The sequence below is a fragment of the Pygocentrus nattereri genome, chromosome 25 (assembly GCF_015220715.1).
Source record: "Pygocentrus nattereri isolate fPygNat1 chromosome 25, fPygNat1.pri, whole genome shotgun sequence".
In the NCBI taxonomy this organism is placed as follows: Eukaryota; Metazoa; Chordata; class Actinopteri; order Characiformes; family Serrasalmidae; genus Pygocentrus; species Pygocentrus nattereri.
Genome location: NC_051235.1, coordinates 11,157,196 through 11,183,496, shown reverse-complemented (window position 1 = coordinate 11,183,496; position 26,301 = coordinate 11,157,196). Strand labels below are relative to the sequence as shown.

The following is a 26,301-nucleotide window of genomic DNA, read 5'->3' as shown; positions in this document are numbered from 1 at the left end:
TAGATTGAAATACTGTAAGCCAGCCACCAGAAAGTATTTTATGATGTTTGGTATTTAACATTTCATTTTGTGGGAACACTAAACAGGTATTACATAATAAATAATACATTAACAAATAATAATACATAAACATTTTTATTAGTAATTTCTTGAAAACATTTATAATATGATGCCTTCTAAATGTTATTTTATAGCTTTATTCTTAATGTAAAACAGCTTTCTCTGCATTGATTAATCATCTACAGCTCTATTCATCATTCCGGACAAATCAAAAATATCTTAATTTTTTACAGCTTTCTACTAATTAGTTGAAATCTATGAAGTAGCATCATAATATTGTAGCTGGCTGGCGGTGTGATCAGCCCCCATGGAGGCTCATGGTAGGCGCACACCCTCCTAAAAAGGGGTTTTCTTATATTTAAATGTTCTTGTTTGTTAGTTTAAAGGTATGTGGATGTGGATTTATGTTATGTTTTGTCGAGGTGCAGGTTTATTTAATATGCTTTGTGTTGGGGGTTGGTCACCGTCAGGGCTGTGGCTGGTGGTGACCTCCCCCAGAGAGCAGTGCTTTGTATATGCCTTTCTGCACTTATTGTAGTAGCCTTTCCTGTCTTACTGCATGCTGATGCTACAGTGTAATAATTTCATACATTAATCTGCAACATTTTGTACTCAACGGTATCCCAAACTTTTGAATTGTAGTTACAAGTATTTGAATGAAAATGTAGATTATACAGGTCTCTGGACCTGTACTGGAGTGATGGAACATCTCCACGGAGTAGCAGTGCCACAGGACCCTTTGACTTGATCCAAGTGATCTAAAATCGAGGTCTACTGGGCATGCTTAGCATTTTTAGACATGCCTCACAGCATGGTAGGATGCTACTGTATCAAGCACCCATATGTCATCCATCCATCCATGTGAGAGTCCACAGACAGGCCAGGGTCATCTGTTCCCAAACATAACCCCAAACATCTGCTTTACCAGCAGAGACTGGGTTACAACAGTGTCCAGCTTTAACAGGCTTGCGTCCAAATAATGTCTGTAGAGTTTGTGTCCAAATAGTATTCAGTCCTGAGAGCCCTATTAATGGAGCGAGATGTACTTACAACATGCACACATCTGTATTCAATAGCTTGAAATTTGAAATAAATGGTTGACTGTATCTGAATTCTTCAAGCTTCCTCTAAATAAAAGTGGATTCAATTTACTGTCAGTTTAATTGGTTCAATGACCATGTTAGGTCAAGACTCAGGTTAGGTCTGTGCACTTTGTCATGGAAGAGCAAGTCTATAAGCAAAAGGGCAGTGGCCTCCAGAATTGTTGAGCAAGAAAGCTGACAAAAAAGATGCAAGTATTGAAAGAAAAAAATCCAAGCAAAAAAATTACCATTCAATACAATACCTGCAGAAAGATGTTTCACTATCGAAAAAGAGCGATCAAGGCCTGAGTCTGTTGACAAATCTATTAAAACAAAATTTGAGGGCAGCAATAAATCCTCTATGGCTTTGCTTTTTCAATCTGATACACAGTGGCCCATATTTATCAAACTTATTAAAGTACAAATGCTGGTCTGAGGTCAGCTTACAACTTTTATATAATGCTTAACAGAATTACATGAACTGAGGAAGCATGACCTTAGATACATGTTCTTGATAAATATGGGCCAGTATTAGCATCAGGCCAGTACCAGCAATCAGTGGAAAACAGCATGAATCCAGAAAAAAAAGACAAATCCTTCCTGAGATATTAGTGAACAATTTATAAAGTGAAGTACAGTACACTGTGTGATAAAAACAGTAGCCTTATGCAGTCTTAAATAGTGAATAAATTAGTCTAGAGCTTCCAAAATCAGTCTTACCTTTCTCTAGAGAATATAAATGAGATACTTCATATTAAAGTTGGGTGGGGGGAAGGGGGGGCGTATGTGCTTTACTGCAAGCATATATGTGTGTAGTTTTAAGAGCTGCCCACAAAACCACCTCACAGCAGCCCTTCCTGTCTCCATTTCAAACGCAGGCCTCATAAAAAACAATTTTATTGAGGTTTTCTGCTTAATATGCCTGTTTTTTTGCACCCAGCATAGATGCTGAAATATGAGTGTTTTAATTGCACACACTGAACATCACATTGGGCAAAATAGCTTTAAGATGAAAATTTAAAATAGTTTTAAGAACAGAAAATTTGTATTTTAATCTCATTTTACAATTGGACAGTGTTTGTTCAAAAAGTGCTCAAGAAATTAATCAGGGCAATAATATTCTCTTCTTTAGTCCACCACATGGCAAAACACTTTCGAAAGCTTGATTCTGTGAAGTGAGACAATGATGGATAGATGAAAATAAGAAGAACACTGAAAATGAGAGAAAGAAAATGTAGGGCATGGTGCAATACTCATGTGACTGAAAATGATTTTAAGAGATTGTTTAGCAAAAAATCTAAATGACACTTTTTTTTTCCAAAATGCAGTGGACCTGAACATTTCACACACGATGGGTTTGGTGTCCAAAGTTTGCCTCTTTACTTAAATCTCCACACAGTTGCCTCAAACCATGTTGAGTTCACACAAATAATCTCAAAATGACTTATTTATATGGTTTCTGACACTGTATAAAATACTGTTATCTATAAAAAATGGAGCCATCTTGAAGTATAAATTTTATTTGTACTTTTATCCATTTGGTGTCAGTTCAAAAACTAAAGAAGAAAACGTAAGATACTACGCAGATATTGGCTGACCAACTAATTTGGAGTGTGAGGAAACTTCCAAACTATTGCTTTCTTTCTCTCCTCAGGAGTTTTTTGAAGTAGTGTACATTATATGGACTTTCAAAAGACATATGAACACTAGATTAAGTTTACAATTTATATTATTTGTGTTTATGAAGATAGCTTCAGTTTGAAAATTCAATGTCAGCAGCATTCAGCTACACAATGAAGTTTTGTTCAATTTTATAGCTCACAGCAAATTTTCTAAAACACCTTATCAATGCTCAGGAACCTTAATGGAGATCTTGGTGCAGTCTGGGTTGAGAGCAGTTTTGGAAATGTATTTATGATGAAGATTTTAGGTGACTGTTGACTTTAAGTGATTGTTAGCATGATTAGCCTAGTTTCTCCAGTGCTAATATGTACCATAGCTAAAGAGAATATAAACAATCATTTCAAAGCCTGAGTTGTGTCTGTATTTTTGTCAATTTGGTTCCAATTTAAAACTAAGAAGATGGTATGGAGAAAACACCAAACTACTATTTTAAGGCATTGCTTTAAGAAGCAAATTGCAAATGCTAGACATGTTTTGGTTGATTAACTACATCTGCCAACCTAGGGTATGAATTCTGCTGAACCCCTTACTAAATTACATATTTAGGGCATTACTGTAAAGGGGGCCTTTTGTTCTATGTTTGGGAGGCTTCTTGACCCAGAAGTCTAACTTTATTTTTTCACTTCAAAACAAGACAAAGCTTATGTTTCCTTTCAAAACTGTATGTGCTTTTTTCCAAAACTCCTCAGTCACATTTCTTGCTATTACTTTGTATAAATGTCTAGATCTCATTTATGCTATGACAAAGAAATTATGTTAACTGACCCCAAAACGTTTAGGGGGGGGGGTAAATCCCAGGAATAGAATTTCAGAAAAGATTAGACCACGTCTAGTCAATAAATGTGTTGAGATTAGATTTTGCCAAATCATTTGATCAGGACTGAAAATACCCTGCTGAAAAAACAGTACAGACCAGCATGAATGCCATGCTAGTCTATGTTAGGAATCTTCCCCCTGGTTACTCTATTATTGCTGCATATATCAATGTAAAAAGGATTGAAAGCTTAGGGACTCTTTGTGTCTTGTTTCCTGCCTCTCCTGCCCTTTGTGGTTGTACACGATTGTGTGTGTGTGTGTGTGTGTGTGTGTGTGTGTGTGTGTGTGTGTGTGTGTGTGTGTGTGTGTTGTGTTGTGGGCAGGGTAGGAGACTTTAGCTGTATGAATGTCTGGTTTAGTGAGTGGAGGCTGTGGTCACTCTGATGAAAGGGTTTAGATCAAGGTCAAAATGCAAAGGAGGTCACTCCACCCTGAATTCACTTCTGCTATAAAATTTACAAAAAAAAAGGTAAGTAGTGATCAGCAGGGTAGATTAGACATGACAGTATTACATCAGACTAAACCAAGCAGTCCCATCACTCACTCAAACAGATAATTCTAGAATTATCCTTTCACTGCGGAGCAGCTAACCAATCATGGAGGGCGGCAAAGGAAGGCATCTTGCAAGGCAGGGAATGAGTCAGACAGTGTTTGACTGATGCTTTAGAATCACAGACCATAATGACAGACTCCAGAGATCACAAGCGTTATGGGCTCTGTTTAAATAGCCTACTACATACTGCTTGAGTCCGGATTGTGCTCGGACATAGTATTCCAAAGATACCAGGATATCATATCATACAAGTCTGAGTAAATATTTCATTATGCAGCCAGAGTTTTCTATACAATAATGCCATGGTGTTGTCTTCAGAGGGAGGTGGTGGGGGGTACATGATGCTATTGGAAAGTTCTCTCACTCTGCTGGCATACAATATAGTCAAAAATCAAAAGACGTTTCAGAGACGGTCGTTATACTTTGACTGAAAATTACAGTAAAACAGGATAAATACCATGAAAAACTGAATTTTCTTCATTTATTTTTTACTAAAAGAGACTCACATATATATAAACGTAGTACATGTACATTGGATGTGAAGTTCACTCACTAGGCTATACAGTCCATGCATGGAAACTAAGCTGGAAAACAACCTGTTTTAAATTGATAATTTTTGAAATATCATGCAAAATACATTTACATTCATCCACCTATTCAGCCTGCAGCAATTAAACAACACTCATTCATGCCGGACTTCTAAGAAATGTTTCAGCCTGGACTGCTTTGAATGAGGTGCAACTCAGGGCAGCTAATCAAAATAGAGCTTATTCGCATATGTCAGTTTTGAAGGAAAAATAACAAAAACAGCTTGTTTAATTCTAAGCACAAACAAGCAGATGAAAAATGATCGTGTAAACATGAATTATGTCTTGGTTCCTAAAAGCATTTGAATTTTATAAGCGGGCATTAAACAAATGAAAAAAAGGATTTTAATGACTTTTTATTGTGCTTAGTATAACCAGGGACCAGGGACAAGGTAACAAAAAATTATTTCAGGTTGACTCTAACCTGACTTTTTTACAAGTCAAGGCTAAAAAAAATTGGAAAATTAATTTTCCTGTTACCTATTACAAACACTTGGTCCATTAAAAAGATTAATTAAATTAAACAATGTGTATCTATTTGTGTGTTACTGTGTAGTGAAATTTGTTAAATAAGAACATAAGAACATCTGTTTACATTAAATTCTTTTAATAAATGTAATCTGGTTGCAGAGCTTTTTTATCTTTTAATAAAAAATCCTCAGTTTGTTTCATTTTTATAAGTTACAGGCTTTTGTTAGGGTTTATAAGCTTTTGATTTAATCACAGTTCATAAATCTAAAAAATGAACAGGGAATAGTGTAAAAGACTCTGCTTCCATCTACAGGTCATTCATCACTACTGCACTCTGAGCTCCTGTGACATCAGTTTTATTGGCCACTGGTAACAAATAGTCTATTATAATCTGCCTTCCAGCTAATGTTTCACTATTTAGAGAACAGTACATGAAGCGTGCACATAAAACATTAGTATTCAACACAATGAAATATACTCTATATGCAGTGTAGACACAGTTTGACCTTAACTGAGGTCCTGAACCTGAACTGTCCTGTTGGTATAATTTGACAGCAAACATTTTTGCAGTGAACGCCAGCTCAAACTTCAAGTATCACTTATTTGAGCCTGTTAGGTGTAAAGTATTGTTTTCAAAATTAGGAAATCTGAAATATGTATAATGTAGTATTATATGCAGAAGCATGTTACAGATGTGAAAGAGACATGTCAATCTGGAGTGAAAGGCAACCGTTTTGTCCAGACTTAAAATCTCTGCCCCCTAAAACTTTTATGAAAGGAAGTATAAAAAAAGACCAAAAAAGGTATAAAAAAGTAACAGCTAAGATTTTGCAGAGCAAAGCAAAAGATTCTGTCTTGGTAGCAGCTCAAATGAAGATATATTAGCAAGCAAACAACTTAAATGCAACACATACATGTATAAACATACATGTGCAGTATTGGGCAAACATCAGAGACCACTCTTACATTTACTTTATTTCCAGTCAAACCGGCTATTAAGCACAAGTGTTACATCAATTACTTCCAACAAATGTTTTTCCCAAAGCTTTGACTGACATGATGTCCCCTTCAAAGAGACACTAACATTCACACAAACAACCACCCAAAGTTCAAAAGCCTGTGTCTTTCATGGTATGGGCAGATAGTGCCATTGGCATGGGTAACTTGCACATCTCTGAAGGCACCATTAATGTTGAGGGTTACATATGCACTTTGGAGCAACATATGCCACAATCTAGACAATTTTTTTCAATGTTGTCCCCGCTTGTTTCAGCAATACAATGCAAAGCAATACAATACAATACATTCTACAGTTTGGCTTTGTAGTAACAGAGCGCAGGTGCTAGACTGGCAGAGACTGTGGACTGTTTAGCAGCTGAAGTTTTCTGTCAAGTTAGAATAGGGAAAAACTACATGGTGTCCTCAGGTCCTGAATGATTCCTAAAAATCTTTAAAAAGAAAGGTGAGGTAACACAGTGGTAAACATGTCCTTGTCCCAACTTTTTGGGAACATATTGCAGGCATTAAATTTTGAAAAAAGTGTATATGAACACAAACACTTTGTAAAGCAAAAACTCTTATCCTTCTGGGTCACAAGGTGGGGTGCTGGAGCCTAACCTAGCAATCATTGGGCAGAAAGCAGGATATACCCTGGACAGGTCATCATTCCATCACAGGGCAGACACACCTAGAGCATGTCTAATTAAAACCCACCCAGACCCAGCAAGAACATATAAACTCCACACAGAAGGGATCCTGGTCATCCAGCCAGGAGCCAAACCCAGGCCTGTCTTGCTGTGAGGCAACAGCACTACCCACAGCTTATCCTCCTGCATCACGAGGGGAGCTGGAGGCTATCCCAGCAGTCATTTGGCAGAAGGCAGGACACACCCTGGACAGGTAGGTAATTGCTGCTTTAAATACATTTTTCCTGTTGTTCCAACTTGGAATTGGAATTGAGTTTGTAAAGTGCCTAATAAAGATATTACTGAGAAGAGTAGATGTAAGATTATCCAATTGCATAATAAAAGTAAATGTCAAAAGAAAATAAATGAAAAGATTTCTAAAACTAGGTTTGTATAATTGAATATGATAATAAAGATGAAAATAAAGCTCCAATTTTGCTTCAGATCTGACACTATCCACAGATCTCTTTCTGTGCATCCTTCCACTGTAAGAAGACAACTCAATGCCATGGGTCTGAAAGGATGTGTAGCTGTCAAGAGGATGTTACTGAGAAACTACAAAAAGACAAAAAATAGATGATTTAGTATGGAGTAAGATTTGACAAACTGATGAGTCTAAATTTGTAAAGGGGATTACTTGCATTGTGAAAGCAGAAAATGCAACCAACTTCAAAAACTTTGCAGGTGTGGAAAAATATCCACACAGACTTCTTTGAAAAACTGAAAGCACGCCTCCCAAAAATAATGTAATCTGTGATAAAAGCAAATGGTGTTCACGCTAACTATTATATTTAGTTGTTGAGGATTCAAATAATGTGTTAAATATATGCACTGTAAAAAATTAGAAATCTGCTTGACTTAAAATGATATAGTAACTGATTACAAAGCTTTTCTTGAGTTGATTTAACTTGAGGACATCAGAGTTCACCTAGCTCAAACTTCTTAGTTGAGCTACTGTTTCTAGGCCTGCATCTAATTAAACAAAATTTAAGCTATGTCTTTTTTCCCTGAATTTTCTCCTCTAGCTGACACCCCTTCTAATAAAGTTATGGTATTGCTGGGATTCAAACTACCAGTTTCCTAATGTTGGGACGAATTATTAGGCAGCTGCACCACATGAGATTGTGCCAGTCTCCAGCGTATTAAACATTTGTAGACACAAAATCTAAGCTACTTCATGTGTTCCTGAGTGGAACAGCAGACTAAGCTATCACCCCAAACGGAGGTTGTGAGTTTGAGGCCCAGCAATGCCATAGCCATCCATACGTGCATACCCAAGAGGAAAATGTCTAGCAAGTATGTATGATGGAAGTCCTGGTTAGTGGGGAAGTTAAGAATAAAAAATGTGTTAATTTTATTTACCTAACTGAGATGTGGAAATAAAAAATTAAGAGAACTTTTGACTCAACTAAGAATTTAACAACTAAGCTATTTTTTATGCTGAAAAGTGTGTAACTTATACTTAGTGGACATTTCGACTAATAATTAAATAAATGAATGGTGGCGTCTGACTTTTGCACAGTACTGTGTTTCCATAACACCTGTCGTAGGCTGAATTGAAGTTGCAAGTGCTGGGAATCTGGGGATTGCTGGAACAGAGTTGCAAAGACATGTTAGGAGACTTCCTGTTGAAACTTGCTAAGCACATGCCTTGTATTTATGAAACTGAGATGTGTGAGTTGTGTGGTAAAACATTCTGAAGGCAATATTTTTTGGTTTGAAGATTTGTTTGTTTCTAGTGTTGTAATATATTTTCATTTTTAATTTACAACATATATATTTTTAAATGCCCCATATTGTCCTCACTACTTGTTGAAGTTGGTACAAAATGGGGCATTTCATAAATGTATAGTCTTTAGAAGTGTGCTGAAAATAATAGAAAGCTATAAGTAAAACAATAAAATGACATAAGAACCATCCACCATTAAATTGATACTGTGAAGGCCAGAATAAGGCTAGTCTATTATATTAAGATGCACAGGTTTTACATGGTTGAGTTTTTATCCACATACTGATCCGTTTATATGGTTCAAAGGGCTCAATTAATAAAAAAATGTTTACCTTATTTTTTAAAAATAAAAAAAATTATGTGTTAGTAAACATTGTTTCAGAACATAGTGGAAAGTAAGTACAGTTTATGAAAATTAAGCTGCAAAAACAGCCTGCAATCGGCATAGGTATGCTTCATTGAAAAAATAAATTGCGGGTCCTTTAATCAGCTCTACTTAAATCAGTGCCCTGTAACCAGTAACACAGTCTGCACTCATGGTCACACTGATTTCAAATTCAAATTTAAACAGAAACTCAATGGACCAAAACCATACTATGGTCATTGTATACGCTACATTAATTTATTATTATTTTTCCTATTTGTAGTAATAGCATTAGCCTTATAATGATGCTAATTCTATTTGTGTCATTTTTATATTCAACTTTAGCTCATGTTACTTTATAATGGCCTAGTAAAGTTAGTCTTGACGCCTTGTCAGTTTAGTCAGTCAACACTATCAAGCTACCCTAGCATTACTAACTGCCTTATATAGGAAAAATAAGGCAGGTTAACATTATGTCCGTGACAGTTAGTATTGTAGGCAGTTAGTAACACTAATAATAATTATTATTTTTATTATTATGGAATTTTGATTTAATCTATTTTGTGTGTTCCAATTTATTTGATCTCATAGAAACTAAATATCATGATGCATACTGTGTATTGTGAAAATGTCTAGAAGTATTGTGATGTAATATTTTTGTCATATTGCCCACCCCTAACACAGGCTAAAGTTAAAGTTGCAGCTTTTGAGATTTTAAAATTCCACTTCAAATGGCAGTTTTGACATAAAAAAAGTTCAACTTGTAGCTCTTTGTGAAACCATGAAACTCTATCTATATGTATAGATATGTATGCAGGTTAACTGCAAAACTGAAGTAGGAAACTTGAAATGCTCATTAAAGGAGAATTACACTAATTTTCCAATTAACCTCTAATTACTTTTCATAATTTCTGCATAATTATATAGACATAAGACGTAAACAAAATTATTCAGAGTGGTTTCAGAGGTTTTCACAACGGTGGTCTAATGCAAGAAAGATACATAACAGAACTTTTTTTTTACAACAAATGCTCAGGAATCAATTGAGACATTGTTTCATGACATCTTCAGAAAAAATTGCATTAAAATGCCTTTGTTACAAAATGTATACCAGCAAAATAGTACCAGAATACCTAATAGTAAAGTATACCTATTTTGTGGATTTACTGTTATTTTGTCTTCTGAGTTTGTATAGGTCTATAGGTACACAGTGACCCCAGTGACCGCCTGAGGAGGATGAGTTCTTCTGTTAAATCTTGGTTCCTCAGTGTTTCTCATCAGCTCTTCTGAAGCTGCACTTCCACTGTCATCCTCGGTTTGCTCACTAGGGGTCTGTACTCAGACTTCTGTAAAGCTGCTCTGTGATAATGTGTGCTTTAAAAACGATATATGAAGAAACCCGAATTTAACTGAGCAAGCCTAAAGAAGTGAAGTTGCAGGAGTGCGATTACCCGAGATGCTATGCGCGCAGGTGCCTCCTGTTCTTACTAACTTCAGTTTCCATCCGGGTCCTTTTCCCTAGGCAATGGGAGGCCGCTTCACTGACCGTTCCTTAGGCAAAGTGAAATAAATTCGCCGCACCGTCGCGTAAAGTAGTTCCCCTGTTAAAACTCGTCTTTTCGTCGCGGCACAGTCGGTTTCGCCGGCGTTTGTGGAGATATAAATCCCATATTGAGAATGAAGAATAAATGAGTGTTCTGTTTCGGCGTATTCTAGGCTTTACACACGACACTTTCACTGTCCCATTCTCTCTCGCTTCGTACGCGCATTGATACACGGTGTGCACAGGCCGGGCTGAATGAGATTGAAGAAGAGTTCTTGTTTTGTAGCTCAGTTTTTTTCCTCTTTTTATACATTTTTGTAAAAACGGGAAATAAAAATCAACTCGCCACGTAGAGGATACGTTACAAAACGCAATGGAGACTCCGACGAGGCAAACGGAATAAATTCAGACCCTGGGCAGGATTCGGTTGTGAAATATCCAGGGTGATAGTAAATATTTATTTAAATAAATCGTGTGTGAGGAGAACGAGGTTTGACTGCTGCTGGAAGTGTGTACGAGGGTAAGTGCACCTCGGCATTTCTGTATTATATACAGCAACTTTAATGCTCAGCATCGCTGAACTCTGTTCGCCTTGTTCCTGAAGAGGAAGTCTGCGAGATGGAAAGGTCTCTAGCTGGAAACTGTTACTCGACTGAGAGCAAGTGCGAATCAGCTCTCTTTTTTGTTCGTTTCTGCTTATTCCCGGAGTTCGGGCGAGAGCTTTTTGGAGGGAGGTAAGGGGGAAGAGGAACAGACTCGAACTTGATGCTGGCTCTCTGCCACCATTAAAGCCAATTTGAAGCAAAAAAGGCTGAACATAGAATAACATCTTAGCCACAGATAGCCACATGTGGTTTTTTATTTTATTTTTATTTAGCAGCGTACGTGCGACCCCTCATAGCGTGCCTTACGTCGAGGATGCTATTGCGATTACACTTAGCGTTGTCTTGCAGCATTGAGCACTTTCGCCTAGCTTATAACAAAATGCATCTCACGTCGTGACTACATTTCTTTATTTCACGGATCGAGCTACTGTGATGGTCTAACAGGCCGTCGAAGATGTGGTCGAAGATCCGTAAGTTTCACTAATTTATTGTGGGACAACTTCCTAGCCCAGATAATGGTTCGGTCATGTGCGTGTTTTTAAGCTCTGTTAAAGTAGGTGGAGGTGACTTTAGATGAGTGAAAGTGCTGGAAGGCCTGAGTGAGATGTCGGATTGTTGGAGCTTAGCGTAAAGTGATCGGAGGTGGGAGCTGTATTTCCGGTTTGCAATGCGCTGGCACGCGTTATTTATTTATTTTTTTTTTATTTTTTTGCTTCCCACCCGTATTCTAACAAGCCGCGCCTTCGCGCGCTGGGATTGGCTAGCGGCATCCCGCCACCCTCGATGGGATTGGCTAGTAGTTCTTGGTCCATACGGCTCTGGGCGATCTGCTTGTGAGTACATACTACTAAGCCAATCCGAGCACAGAAGAGGCGGGGTTTTCAGGAATGTGGGTGGGGAAGAAAAAACGCCGCTGTTTGGTTTCATATGCTTTGTTGATGAGGTTTGTTAGGGATGTTTAGTCGTCTTCACGCGGGTATTTGTCATTCCTTTCTCTTTTCCATAGCTCTAAAACTAGCTCAACCTGGTTAAGATTACTGTTTAAGGATGTTCTTGAGGGAAATGCTGTGTTTTGTCCCCAGGCCTGCTAACACAATTCCCAACAGGTTATTGTTATGGTAGTTTTCACTGTTCAATATAATACATTGCCTACAACAGGTAGGGCGTTTGCTGTCCAATTGGGAATGTGGCTGTATAGACTTCATAAATGACTTTACATGTTTTTCAGTAAGAAAAAAAGTAAGAAATCAAGTAATCCCAGATGGGTATACATAACTTTTCATCTGTTAATGTGTGTGAGTAACATTATTTGTATTTGGATGTTGAAAGAAATTGTAGTTGTGATTAGTTGTGAATTGTAGTTTTTTATACATATTTTTAGACTTAAACGAATAGACTAGCAGAGTAGTAGGCCTGCTCATTCCCCTTCCGTTTCTCTCTCCCTTTCAGTCTGTGTATGTGTGCATGTTCAGCTCTCTCGCAGAGACTAATGGGGTATTAGATGTTTGCTGGAGTGCTACATGTACTGCTGATACAGAAACCTCATGAGAAGCCAGCAAGCACACCACCATTTACAAACACACACACTGAGGAATCAAGATCCTTTTACTGAGGCAGACTAGCAGTTGTGGTGTGCTTTTCTTAATAAAAAATTAAAGCCACAATCAGGAATTGTTGCACCTGCTTGGCCAGATTGTGGTACAGAGCCTCCAAACACCAAAAGAACAGCAGGAACAGTACAAGTTAGTGCCAGCTAAAATGTATCTCTATGTTAAGTAAAAATTCAGTTGTGTAAGCTGTGGAGCATTTGCAGGTATGATAAACAGCATAATACCATAAACAACACCAATAATAGAGTTGTTCATTTATAATTTTTTTTACTGAGATATAGTGAGCTTGGCTTCTTGATGTTTTCCAGGCATTTAGATAGATTTGGAACTTATCTTGGATGATATTATAAACTTAGACAAACAGTTACTGTCTACAGAATAATTGTGATAAACATTTTTGTTAAGTTTTATCATGATCCAAATTCTGTTACTGAGTACCACTTGGGAGTGTTACAGACCCTTAATCTATGGCTTGAATTTTTAACAGATGTTAATATAATTACCATGTGAATGTTGGCACCTGTCTGGGTGAGCTTGTTCATTTTCTTAATTTCATTTGAAAGTAGCATTTTTTTGCTAGTCTGAAAATCTTTCCAAGGATCTTTCAAATTATGTTTTGGTGTAGTTACCTAATTGGAGAAGGTGTTTATGTATAACATACAATTAAGCACAGTATTTTCTGATGTATTAATTTTTGAACTAACTAGGATTGTACAAAGGGAATGTAAGGAAAATAAGTGGCAGGTGAAACCAACCCCCATGACCCAGGATGATAATCGGCTTGTGTATGTGTATGAAAGTAAACAAAATAAATATCATTTACACAATACCGTCACTTATTTAAATGATTGTGATATTCAAAGGCCAACTGGATCTAGTTTTTGGTAGGGTCAGGATTTTTAAAACATGAAAAAATTGAGGACACTAATTATTGAAGCTTTGTAGGTGGAATTCTTTCCCATTCTTGCTTGATGTACAACTTCAGTTGCTCAACAGTCTCTGTTGTCGTATTTTGTGCTTCATAATGCGCCACACATTTTCAATGGGAGACAGGTCTGGACTGCAGGCAGGCCAGTCTAGTACCCACACTCTTTTACTATGAAGCCACGCTGTTGTAACACATGCAGAATGTGGCTTGGCATTGTCTTGCTGAAATAAGCAGGGCTGTCCCTGAAAAAGACGTTGCTTGGATGGCAGCATATGTTGCTCCAAAACCTGTATGTACCTTTCAGCATTAATGGTGCCTTCACAGATGTGCAAGTTACCCATGCCATGGGCACTAACACACCCCCAAACCATCAGAGATGCTGGCTTTTGAACTTTGTGCTGATAAAAATCTGGACAGTTCTTTTCCTCTCTGGCCCGGAGGACACGACGTCCATGATTTCCAAAAACAATTTGAAATGTGGACTCGTCAGACCACAGGACACTTTTCCACTTTGCGTCAGTCCATCTCAGATGAGCTTGGGCCCAGTGAAGCTGGTGGTGTTTCTGGGTGTTGTTGATATATGGCTTTCGCTTTGCATGGCAGAGTTTTAACTTGCACTTGTAGATGGAGCGACGAACTGTGTTCACTGACACTGGTTTTCTGAAGTGTTCCTGAGCCCATGTGGGAATATCCATTACAGAATGATGTCAGTTTTTAATGCAGTGCTGCCTGAGGGATCGAAGGTTACAGGCATTCACTGTTGGTTTTCTGCCTTGCCGCTTACTTGAAGAGATTTCTCCAGATTCTCTGAATCTGGACTGGACTGTAGATGATGAAATCCCTAAATTCCTTGCAATTTCACGTTGAGAAACGTTGTTGGACAATTTGCTCACGCATTTGTTCACAAAGTGGTGAACCTCGCCCCATCCTTGCTTGTAAACGACTGAGCTTTTCAGGGATGCCCAATCATGACACTCACCTGTTTCCAATTAACCTGTTCACCTGTGGAATGTTCCAAACAAGTGTTTTTTTTTTTTTTTTTGAGCGTTCCTCAACTTTCCCAGTCTTTTTTTGCCTCTGTCCCAACTTCTTTGGAATGTGTCTCAGGCATCAAATTCAAAAAGAGTGAATATTTGCAAAAAACAATAAAGTTTATTCATTTGAACATTAAATATCTTGTCTTTGTAGTGTATTCAACTGAATATACGTTGAAAAGGATTTGCAAATCATCGTATTCTGTTTTTAATTTCCAACTTCATTGGAATTGGGGTTGTGTATGTGTGTGTGTGTGTGTGTGTGTGTGTGTGTATGTATATAATATATATAGACAGAAAACTATTCATTAAAAACTAGAATTATTTCATTGTGAATTCACTTAATGAAATACCACTAACTCTTTTAACATAGCTTATTACATATCATACAATAATTATGTTGCTATCCACAGTTATGAATAATGGTCTTTCATTTCATGCAAAGCTCCTGAACTAAGAGTCAGTTTATACATAATTCATATTTTTTAGGCAATAAAGGTACATCACACTTTGTGTCATGTCATGTTCTTAGCTATGAATTTCTTCCTGTGGGGTAGTAGAGTGTTGGAGAAGTTTGAGAATGATATCCTGCTTTTAGATGTTAATCTTAAGTGAAATGCTTAAATTAAAGTGGACCATTTTAAAGCATAGTAAAGAAGAAATTTAAAATAGGTATTGGCTGATACTCAAGGTTTCAGTATCAGTATTGGTATCAGGTAGGAAAAAGTGGTAACATCATCTTTAGTGCTAAAACAGTAAAAAAAATGGCTTTGGCATCTTGGCCCTTTGACCTGTTTTTACCTGACTAGTCTGTTGTACTGCAATTACCAGTTAGTATTTTAAAGGGGCTATAAGCAATGTTTATCACCAAAAATAACCAAGACACTACGTACAAAAGGGATTTGTCATTGCCTTTAAGTTTCTGTCATAATATTGACTCACCTGAGATGGAGTCTCAAATTACTTCATAGGTTTGTATAAACCATTTCATCATTAGTGGCTGCGGATCCACACATTGGCAGTGCCATGTTTAGATCATATGACAATAGGAAAAAAGACCACTGGCCAACATCCGTGCACTTTATGAGCAGAAATGACAGGGGAGTTGGCAGTAATGTTTCGCCATTTAAAAAAAAAAAAAAAACAGAAAAAATTAATTAAGAAAATCAAAAGAAATGTAAGAAGACCAACGTCGACATAGAAGCAGGGTAAACATCAGCGTTGTTTTTTGGCTGAAAAGCTGTTATGAAGGACAAAGCACTTCAGGGTTGCTTTTTTCTGCTGGAAATATAATGTGAAATACTTTAATTTATCAGGCATTGTCAGTATGAGCAAAAAGTTAAGTTGTTTATTTTTTTAATTATAAATGAGTCGAAGTATAGTGGTATTTTGGTGCTAGCTCACACGCTAATAGCATTCCTGCTACATACTGAGTGAAATACACCCAATACAAGGTCAGGATCGTTTTACAGAGCCAGACTAACACTTGTGGTTTGCAAGAGTCAGGAGTTCTTGCACCTGCCAGGCCAAATTTTGGTACTGCAACAGCAGAGTCTCCAAACACCAGCAGAACAGCAGGAACATTATAATCTAGTGCCAACTAAAATGTAGAACAGCAGTAATACCACTTTTCTTTTTTTTTCTTTTAGAAATAAGATGTGATGAGCTTGTGTTCTTTGTTTTCCAAACATTTTATCATAATCCAAATTCTGTTACTCAGTACCACATATGAGTGCTACAGAACCTTACACAATAGCTTGCCTTTTTCTTGATTGTAATGTAATTACCATATAATTACAATCTGAGGTAGCTTCTGTTATTACTTATAACTATAATCTGTATAGACAGCATACAAAAAACACTCATCTGAACATCACTTCAGCCTAGTTACTGAACCTAAGAGTGAACCACACTCATCAGAATGACAATTGTAAACAACAGTTTACAATTCTATATTATGCACATACATGTCCAACACCAATATAACCAATATTTGTATGTATAGGATCATATAATGCTACTATCAAGTAGCTCGATGCTTTGTTTTTTTCAAACATACAATTTAACCTGTGCAACACCACAGTACCAACAATGTTGATGCAATAGCAGGTTTTATGTAACGGTTTATACTCAATATCTTAATTAGCTTAACTGTCTAATAGCCTAGCAAAGTAATATATGATCTGCGGTAAAATATGTACCACATTCTAATGCTGTAAAAAGGTTGAGGTGTGGAGTGGCCTCATAGCTTATTGGAAGGCTAGAATTATGCTGCATTAAGCTGTTTTTTCCTCCTTCTTCTCCCCCAGCCAGGAGCACAAACTATCATGGTTTCACTGCCTGCTGTGCCAACGTCTCTCTTTATGTTTACAGAATATGAAAAGTCCTTACTTGTGCAGCTGTAGATCAAGTGCTTTATACTTTTATATACTTTAACTGAGCCCTAGTCCCTGCTGAGACCAATACCCTTTGGAATAGAGAAGCAGTGATTCTGCTTAATTGTGAAGTCTTAACACCAAGAAAAGGTTTAGGTGTACACACTCTTGACCAGTTTTGGGGCATCTTTTTGTGCTTAGGTGATTCAGTAAAAGATAAACACGCTTGTTTCAGATTAAGGCCCAACTAACATATGGGGTAATGACAAGACATGTATTTTTCGGTCCAAGTACACAATTTTTATGACATTATCCTGCAACACCATCAAAATAAAATTCGTTGTATGTATTTGTGCTTCCCAAAATGGTGCAAAGGTCAAACCATATAACTATTGATCTGGTCATGTGGGCCACCAAAACAGTGAATCTTATGTGAATTTTATGGTCAAAACCTGGCCAGAATAATAAAAGCACATTGATATCTGTTGTGTTTCGATAAACAAGCATGCTTCAGTAAAAAAAGTAAAGATTTATTAAAAAACTCCACAATAAAAAGGACATTTTGTTGTGGGGACCAATGTGGCCCCCCTGCTGAGCTGGACTGTCTTCATCTGATGTCATCTGATCTTAACTGAAGTTAGCTACTGTTTAGCTACTGCAGTGATTACCTCTGTGTAACACCAGTGTAAGGCTGTATTTTATTTAAGATCCTGTTTTATAGAGTGATCTGAGGAAACTTTAGCCAAAGGTACAGCATCTTTGTCGTTGGGGGGCCACCGCAGTCAGCACACTGCCCCATTAGGCAATAAGGTGGTTATAGTTAACAAACAGTGACAAAATCAGATTGTTTGCAAGTAAACAGATTTGTTAAAGAGGTAAAAAGAACACAAAAAATCTCCAAGGCAGTGGTCAAAGTGGCCAAAATGTGAACTGGTGTGGCCAGGAGTACTGAGCAATAGGTGACGTCTACCCCTAGAAACAACAATAAAAATGCTAAGAATTACTTGGAGCACTGCCCTGAGCACTACAGTGTGTTATATTGTTTAAGACTTATTGTTTAAAACTGACGGTCGTACTTGATAATTCCTACTTACAAATTTACATGCTCTATTGCTCAAGGCTAGTTTTAGATATACTAATATGGAGATGTTAAACTCTGAATGAACTTTATACAAAAGCAAAGGTCGAACGAGCTCATTTGAAGTAACAGAGAGAAGAAGGAAGCAGAGAGTGAGAGGAAATGTTGATTTAGACATGCAGGCGGTGTGTTTGTGTGTGTTGTATCAGACATGCTCAGTCTGTAGTTCTGCATATCTAAGGTATATATTCCTTTTAGTAGTGATGGCTGCAAATAAGGAATTTATGCTGACAGTGTGCTGGGCAAACCTGTGGGCGGATTTACTGTTGAGAGTAACGGGGCTCTTTGTCCTATTCTAAACCTAAGATTTTGATAGAAGAATTTACAAAGTAGCTGAATTTGCAGCTCTGATAGTTTGATTTGTGTTAGGGTTATTTTAGTGTATGTCTGACATTCTTTCACGTTTTGTCTCTCCCAGTTCCAGACTCTCCCCCCCACCCCCTACACTGCCAGTTGGATGGTGTTCAAGACAGCAGACGTTGTGAAGGTATGGAACAAGTGGCTGTATTCTTTGATCTGATAACAGATGTGATCCAGCATGTCCACTTTCACTGTTTATAACTTATAGTTTAAAAAGATTACTGCAGGAAACATTTGTCTCTTGCAGTTACAATCTCTTATTGACACATAAATAATGAATATTGTAAGTATACATTAGTACAGCTGCAGTAATTTGTTGACAAAGTCCACTAGGTTAGTTACTGATGTGGATTTTAAGTTGTTTACTAAAAAAGTTGTTGTATAATATAAGCACTAATTCTGACAGTTTTAAATACAATCTATACTCACAGGGACGATATCGCTTCTAACATTTAGCCTAACGTTACCTGTACTTGGCTGACAGCAGCCACTTAGGCTAGTTAGTTAAAGCACATAGCATAAACTATGTTAGAAAGCGGGTGCTATTATTTTGTTTCTGTATCATTGTCCGGTTTCTTGTCCTATTGTTTTGATTAATTTCTCAGCAAAATATAAACATAATTGTTAGCTCAAGTAATCAACTGTTCAATAATTTAAAAAAATGTATTAACCAATTATAGACGTAATCCTCCATTTGCCCTAGACAGGCAATTTTAAAAGACACAGTCCTATCATTATCTGGGACTCAATGCAATACCAATATTGAGTTAAATACAGACAAGTGATAATGTGATTTGTCAGCTTATTGGTTATAAATATATCAATTTCCTTTTAGGCAAAAACTTACTTGTATTTATAACTGGTCCAACATAGACCTGGGTTGAAAGTTGCTGAGGCCATAGGTGATACAATCAAGGGTGTGACTTTGGGTTAAACATTGCTTAAATATATGTAAAATATATGCAATATATATAATATATATGTAAGTAAATTGCAAGAGATGTTTAATGGCTTTTGGCAATATTCAAAAATATAACAATCTAATATAACAGGAATTTTAAAACTAAACATGCAATAGTTTACTGGTCAAATTATGCAATTTTATTGCCATTTGTTAGATAAGTCCACTTTAATATATATTTCTTTCAAAAACCCAAATTTTTAGATGGATTTTTACCACACAAAACTGCATAAAAGCTCATGCATGTTTACTAAACCTAAATATCATTTGTTAAAAGCTTATGGGACTCATATGTGAACATTGTGTAATTGATGCTACATAAGGGGAAAAGTTAATGGAAAAAGACTTCTTTCCTTACTCCCTGCAAATAATATAGCAATATTCTAACCTCATGTCATCTCCTACCATTTGCTTCAAATAGCAAAATACAAAATTACAAAAGCACAATATTCTGCAAATAAAAAGAAGTGAAATTCTGACAGCTGCTTAAATGAGAACCACAACCACATTTAATCTGCTCTGAGAAACAGTCAACTTTACTAGTTTTTTTTCTATAAAGGCTACTAAACAAAGAAATATATATATTTATAAAATATAAAATATTTTTATATCACTGTTGTCGGAAGAAAACCATATCTCCAAAATGGTAACTTTACAGGAACAGGAAAAAAACTATTTTACTCTTAATTTAAGTGAGTGGAACCAGACATTTTTCCAAGTCTTTTTGGGCCATTTCTCATACTTCATTCATGAAATTTACACACAATGTAAAGGGTAACAGGTATTTTCAAATTATGTCAAAGTCGTTTTCATATATAACTGTATATGAGGTAATCTGTCCTGTTCTGTCGTTGCCACTATAATGATGTGTTTATCATAACAGTAAAAATACAATTGATCATGCATCCCAAGTAAGAGTCACAAGTCTCTTATAGTATAGATTGCAAACTGAACACTTTGCATTAAACATTTCTTATTAATGTCAACATCTGTGCTAAAAACACAAAAAAGCATACCATTACTTGTAGAAGCTCTTTAGTTTCTGAATCACATTTTAAATAGTTGACAATTCTTTAAATAGTTGACAATTTCTTTTTTCAATCAGGTTCCTTTCCAGATGCACTTAACTTGGCTGCTGTAAGCTCAAGAAAATAATCTGAACTAATTATGAGTAATTAATGACCTATTTAGAAAATGGCTGTTCTGTGGAAAAATTGTGAGTACATAAATTGAAGAAAGTGGTACATAAATGGCTTAATATTTTCTCATAAATAGCAACTTCGATGGAAAAATTCAGTCAGGCTTCCGATTAGGTTACAATGCAAAAACAGTCTTGGTAAAAGTAGTTAATGATCTCAGACTGAATACTGATGAGAACAAAGTAAAACTTCTCATCCTTTTGAACTTTTCTTCCAAATTCAGTACTGTAAATCACTGTTTACTTTTAGAGCACCTTGAAAAAACGGTGGATTAGTATTTCTGGAAATGTTAGTCATTTTAAAAAGCTTAAAACTTTTTTAAAAAAAAATTTTGTTTTTCTCTGTTTATTTATGGTATCATTTGACTTTTTATTCTCAACTATTGTTTATCATTATTTAATTTTCTTTTTTTAGATTTGTAATTGTTTTATGTGCTACAATTTTTTCCATCTCATTAGTATCTTTTGTATTTATTTAATGTAATTGCTACTTAATTTTCTTTTAGAGGTATTTATTATTATAGTTTGTTTCACATTTCTTTTCTCAGTGTTACCCTGTCTGTTCTCTTTATTTATTTATTTTTTCCCCTAGACTGGGGATAGACTCTCACATACACGTCTTACTTGCACAAAGATATTTTTAGTTTTTCACACACAAAGTAACTGGGGAAAAAAGGTTGAGATGTGGAAATTATGTACATGCACGCACACACACACACACACACACACAGGTCACAGAGACAGAGAGCTGTTGAGTTGGATCACTGGTCCGGGCAGGATTTGATGTAAGCAGTTTTGAGTGATTCAGTACACAGAAGTAGTCATCCCCTACTGAATTCATGTGTACAAACATGCATTGTTTGCAGACAACATTAATCTCTAATCCTTAGAGAAGAACCTTCATTAAGCATTGTTAGTCAGTAAAATAAACAATATCATTTAATCTCTCTCTCCTGCTCCCACTTTCTGTCCCTCCAACATGTCTCTGTCTCTTTTCTTCTCTCTCCCCCTAGGCTGAGGGAGGTGTGGGATTTGGGCAAAAAGGCTTGATGATGGAGCTGCAGAGTCTACAGGAGGCTCTCAAAGTGGAGATACAGATCCATCAGGTAACTCTTAGACACAGTCAGTTTTGATTTTTTTCATGAGACTATACTATGGCATTTAGGTGCTAGTTTTATAGAAGGAACCTGTAAAAAAAAAAAAAAAAAAAAGCCTGTCTATAGCTTCCTTCTTCAGAGCTGCCTGTGCATGTTGTACATAATAAATAAAAAAAGCAGCAATATGTGATAAAATTATAGTCAGCCATTATCCATAGTACTCATCATTAATTAACTTAATTAAATGTTAGGAAATAATGTGAAAGCTATGCATTATCAGTGTGACTTTTCAAAACATGAAGAACCTTACAGTGCCTTAAAGACTTTGAAAGAATACAAGCATGCCAGCCCGTATGCCTTTACAATGCAGGAGAGAGCTACCTAGCAAGAAGAGGTAGGCATTTGAACTACAGAAACAGCAACCTCTAGGCCATATAACTCAATTTCTAATATTAAAACAGTGACTTCATAAAACCCTTTCATACTTGGGTTCTTTTAGAAATTGCTTACAGCTAAGGTCTATGTGAAAAACACAGGCCCTGAGTACCAGTTGGGATCTCTAAGCAAAGAAAGGAAAAGTAACAGTCATATTAGTCATATGAGTCATATTTTATTCTTTCCTCATCTGGATAGGATTAAGTTCAGAGAAAGCCAAAAGAGGCCTTCAACCGAAGTGTCTGTTTTTCAGCTGTTTAGTATGGTGGTGAGTCTGTTCTTTTTGAGGAATGGCCCAGGTTCTAACAAGTGACTGTTCAACAAATTCACTCCGGATAGGGCTGAAGTCATATATGTATGTGTGTGCGTATCAGAGTTATAACAGCATTTGTATTAGGTTTTCTAAATTAGTAACTCTTGTGTCTACCAGTGGTAGAAGCTGACCTGCTTTGAGGGCACAGTACATTGTTCTCAAAGTTATACTCTAGCCATATGAATTCTTTCTTATATCATAAATATATTTATTTATTTTTTTTTGTTATCTCTTTTATTGTTAGCACTTTGACTGGTGGTAAAACCATATTTTAATAAACTAGCTATTACAGCAAGCTACAAAGAAATGCTATGAGATCTAGAAATAAGTTGTTGGTTGCTCTCAGATTAACTATTGCAAAAGTAAGATTAACAATACTTATGATGAATATAGTCTTATTCCATGTCTAACCAACAGGCCCTGAATCTTGCTTATTTCTTATTTTTTTAAAAAAAAGTGAAAGTATGAAAATTTAGAAATTCAACTGGCCTCATGGTTTGTCAAGGGAAAAAAATGGTGATTGGTCGAAATGTGGGTAATGTCGATCCCTGAGTCTAACCAGTGTCAGAAATAGCAATAGTAATATTCAACACAAGGATATGGGCAAAAAGATTCCTGTCAAAAATAACTTGTGTAAGAGTAAAAAGGGAATATTAATCGCACTCACCAATTTTGTATTTTCCTTGTGAACAAATAGAATGGACACTGGTACGCAGATTAATTTGTTAATTTTACGATTGAGATTAAACTACTAGATAATGCTATTTTTCACTAGTGTCCATTTTGTGTGTAAAACATCCATGAATCTCAGAACCTGACAATACAAACACAGATCATTTTGAAAAAGATTTTTCTCTGCGTTTTGGCCTGTCCATACAGAAACAGCATTTTAGGCTACTAAAACTAGAGCTTTTGGAAAACACTCTGGAAGGGCTTTTTTACTCTATTTTCATGAGGATGAGTAATCAGTCAGTGAGGGCAAGAACTGCTTCTTTAAAAAATAGATATTTTTCTGCCCTGCTGAGTGAGTAAAAGTGACATGGGTTTCCTTTTGCCTGCAGTATCACTATCTGCCTCATGGGGTCACTGAGTGAACACCCAGTACTGCTCACTGCTTGGCTAACCAAATCTATGTGTAAAATGTTCAGTTTGGTCTGCATGCTTTGTTTTTAGACTCTCTTCCCCGCTCTCTCTCACACACACACACATATATACACATGCAAACACACACACACACACTTAGTCTTTGTTTTTCTCTCATTCTTTCTGCAGAAGCTGGTTGCTCAGATGAAGCAAGATCCACAGGTAAGGACCATATAAATAACAAATACCATCTCTAGTCATTTAGCTAAAAAAAGATGTAAAGAACTCCACAGAGTTTTATACAGGCTTTTTCAAGAGCATGTCAGCAATGCAGTCTGTGTGTATGTCTTCTGTGTAGAATGCGGAGTTGAAACTGCAGCTGCATGACCTCCAGGCCAAGATCACAGCACTGAGTGAGCGGCAGGTAAGAGAAAGACAGCTGGATTAGAGAGAGAGAAAGGACAGAAAGAAAGACACTTAACCTCTCTTGCTTTGGATATTGACCTGGTTTTCAGTTTTCCAGTGGACGCTCTTTATTTACAGTGACACAGAGGAAAACATCTGCAAACAGTTCTCAAGCAAGTCTGCTTCTTAAGTAGAACTTACTGTACTGCTCATACTAATTTCCTGAGTAAAAGCAAAATTATAATTTACAGTATAATTGTTCCAGATTGTATAACTGTATAACAATTGTTTTTCTCATTTGCTGTTATATTTAGGATCAACATACTGCTTTTTAAACAAATAAATGGGATGGCAAGATCACTAGTGTTAACACTGACATAGTGTTACAGGTGTTAAATCAATACACAGGAATTTGTTATGTACTAGGGGAGTATTACTAGCTTTACAAACTAGTAACCTACAGATGCAGTTCACCAGAGGATCAATGATATCAGGGAGACCCCAACCCCCCATAGCATGCAAATAAGCAAGTATTTGGATTACTTGCTTATTTGTGTGCTAATTTGCTGCAGTAGCAGCAAACAGCTGTTGTAAAGCTATGATTAAGAATTGTAGAAGCAGTACTGTAGCTGCCCCAGAATGAATCTATTGTTCTTTTAACAGGGAGCACGTTAAATAAATACATACATTTAACTCCTTAAATTGAAAACCTGGACACTGAATATCTTACAGAGCTGTTATGAATAACAGTGTAATGACAACAGTGCAAAACACCTTTTGGGTTGGTGCTAGAGCCTATCCCAGCAGTCATCGGGAGGAAGGCAGGATACACCCTGGACAAGGTCGCCAGTCCATCGCAGGGCCTGAATGAATATATTTACAATGTTTTAGGACAAAACCTTATCTCAAAACTATGGTAAAACAGTGTCTCAGGCATCAGGCAGCATATTCTTAACCATCTCCTGAAAGAACTTTCTTTCAACCATGAAGTATCTGTAAGCTAAAAGCTGATTCTAGATTGGCACTTTCACTCTTAGGTTGATAAACATGACATGCTGCTGTCACAGTATGATAAGCAAGCCTAGCAGTTACAGTGTTTCCTTATAATAAAGCAGCAGGCCATTTTGAGCAGGAGAGTGAAAAGAAAGCTAGTAGTCAAGCAAGCAGGAGAAAGAGAAAGAGAGCAGGCATTTTACAGTGTGCCTGACAAGCTGTATAGTCACACAGTGTGAAATCTCAAGAAAAGACTTTCCACCTGCCACTTATTGATCGCTCTTGGTCTTCCCATTTTCTCTCTCTCTCTCTCCTTCTCTCTCCCTCTCTCTCCCTCTCTGTTTCCCATCTCCCTTCCTCCCTCACCCCACTCTCTGTTCACTCATGCTGAGAGCTCTTTAAAACGTCAACAATTATTGGTGCTAAGGACTGCTAGGCTCTCGTTCAGAGAGGGAGAGGTAATTGAGGTTGTGACTCTGCTGGGCATGCAGCTTTTTTTCTTCTTTAATTTATGCTTTTCTCCGTTCTGTGTTGAATTTGAGACTATAGCACCCACTAGCTGATTATGATTATAGCTGATATGGGCTTGTAGTAGTTTTGCTACATACAGTGTCAGATTTTGGCACAATACCTTCAGTTGTCTTATTCATTGGTAGTATTTTATTTGTAGCAGTCGCTAGAAAAGTGTGGTAAGTCATGAACTCGTGAAGGGAAAAGCACCCCAGATTATAAATATACCTTATTGCATGCTTCTTTTTTTTAAAGGTGGTAGTTGTATATGTTTTATTGGCATTATTATAAAATTTTGAAAAGGTTTAATAAACATTGGTTTGTGTACCATGATATCAAAACCAATAACTGTACCATTCCTAGTCCAGATATGTACTAAGATTTGTGCATGTATTGATTTATCAATAATTATTAGTAACAACAATGAAATTGATAAGTAGAATACATTGGTTTGTTTCCAAATTATAAGCATGAACGTTCTGTACTGTTATTTAAAATTTGACTCCTAGTTTTACTTCATTTACACATGCAGCAGTGAGTGAGTGTGATGCAGCTAAAAAAAACATAATAATAATAATAACAAATATAAATACAGACTCAGCAGAAACTCTACAAAGCAGGCTCTAAGCTTCAATAACCATACTGTGCTCCTGCATTTTACCAGTAATCCTAATATGCCAACA

At 36.6% G+C, this 26,301-nt stretch overlaps 1 protein-coding gene across 7 annotated transcripts in view; it reads left to right on the top strand.

Annotated features, from left to right (window-relative positions):
• Window positions 1-10,823: 10,823 nt before the first annotated feature.
• The window catches only part of phf21aa (PHD finger protein 21Aa), a 50,781-nt gene continuing 35,303 nt past the window's right edge, over window positions 10,824-26,301 (top strand). For 5 of the 7 annotated variants that reach the window (XM_017709567.2, XM_017709571.2, XM_017709570.2 and 2 more), the window contains exons 1-5: window positions 10,824-11,093; window positions 18,682-18,750; window positions 21,796-21,888; window positions 23,900-23,932; window positions 24,069-24,134. In XM_017709567.2, the coding sequence (XP_017565056.1) occupies window positions 18,721-18,750; window positions 21,796-21,888; window positions 23,900-23,932; window positions 24,069-24,134 (222 nt within the window). In that variant the 5' untranslated portion in view covers window positions 10,824-11,093; window positions 18,682-18,720. Of the gene's footprint in view, window positions 11,094-11,143; window positions 11,308-11,627; window positions 11,649-18,681; window positions 18,751-21,795; window positions 21,889-23,899; window positions 23,933-24,068; window positions 24,135-26,301 lie in introns of those variants that run through there. The other 2 variants (XM_017709566.2, XM_037534551.1) reach the window with 2 other exon arrangements.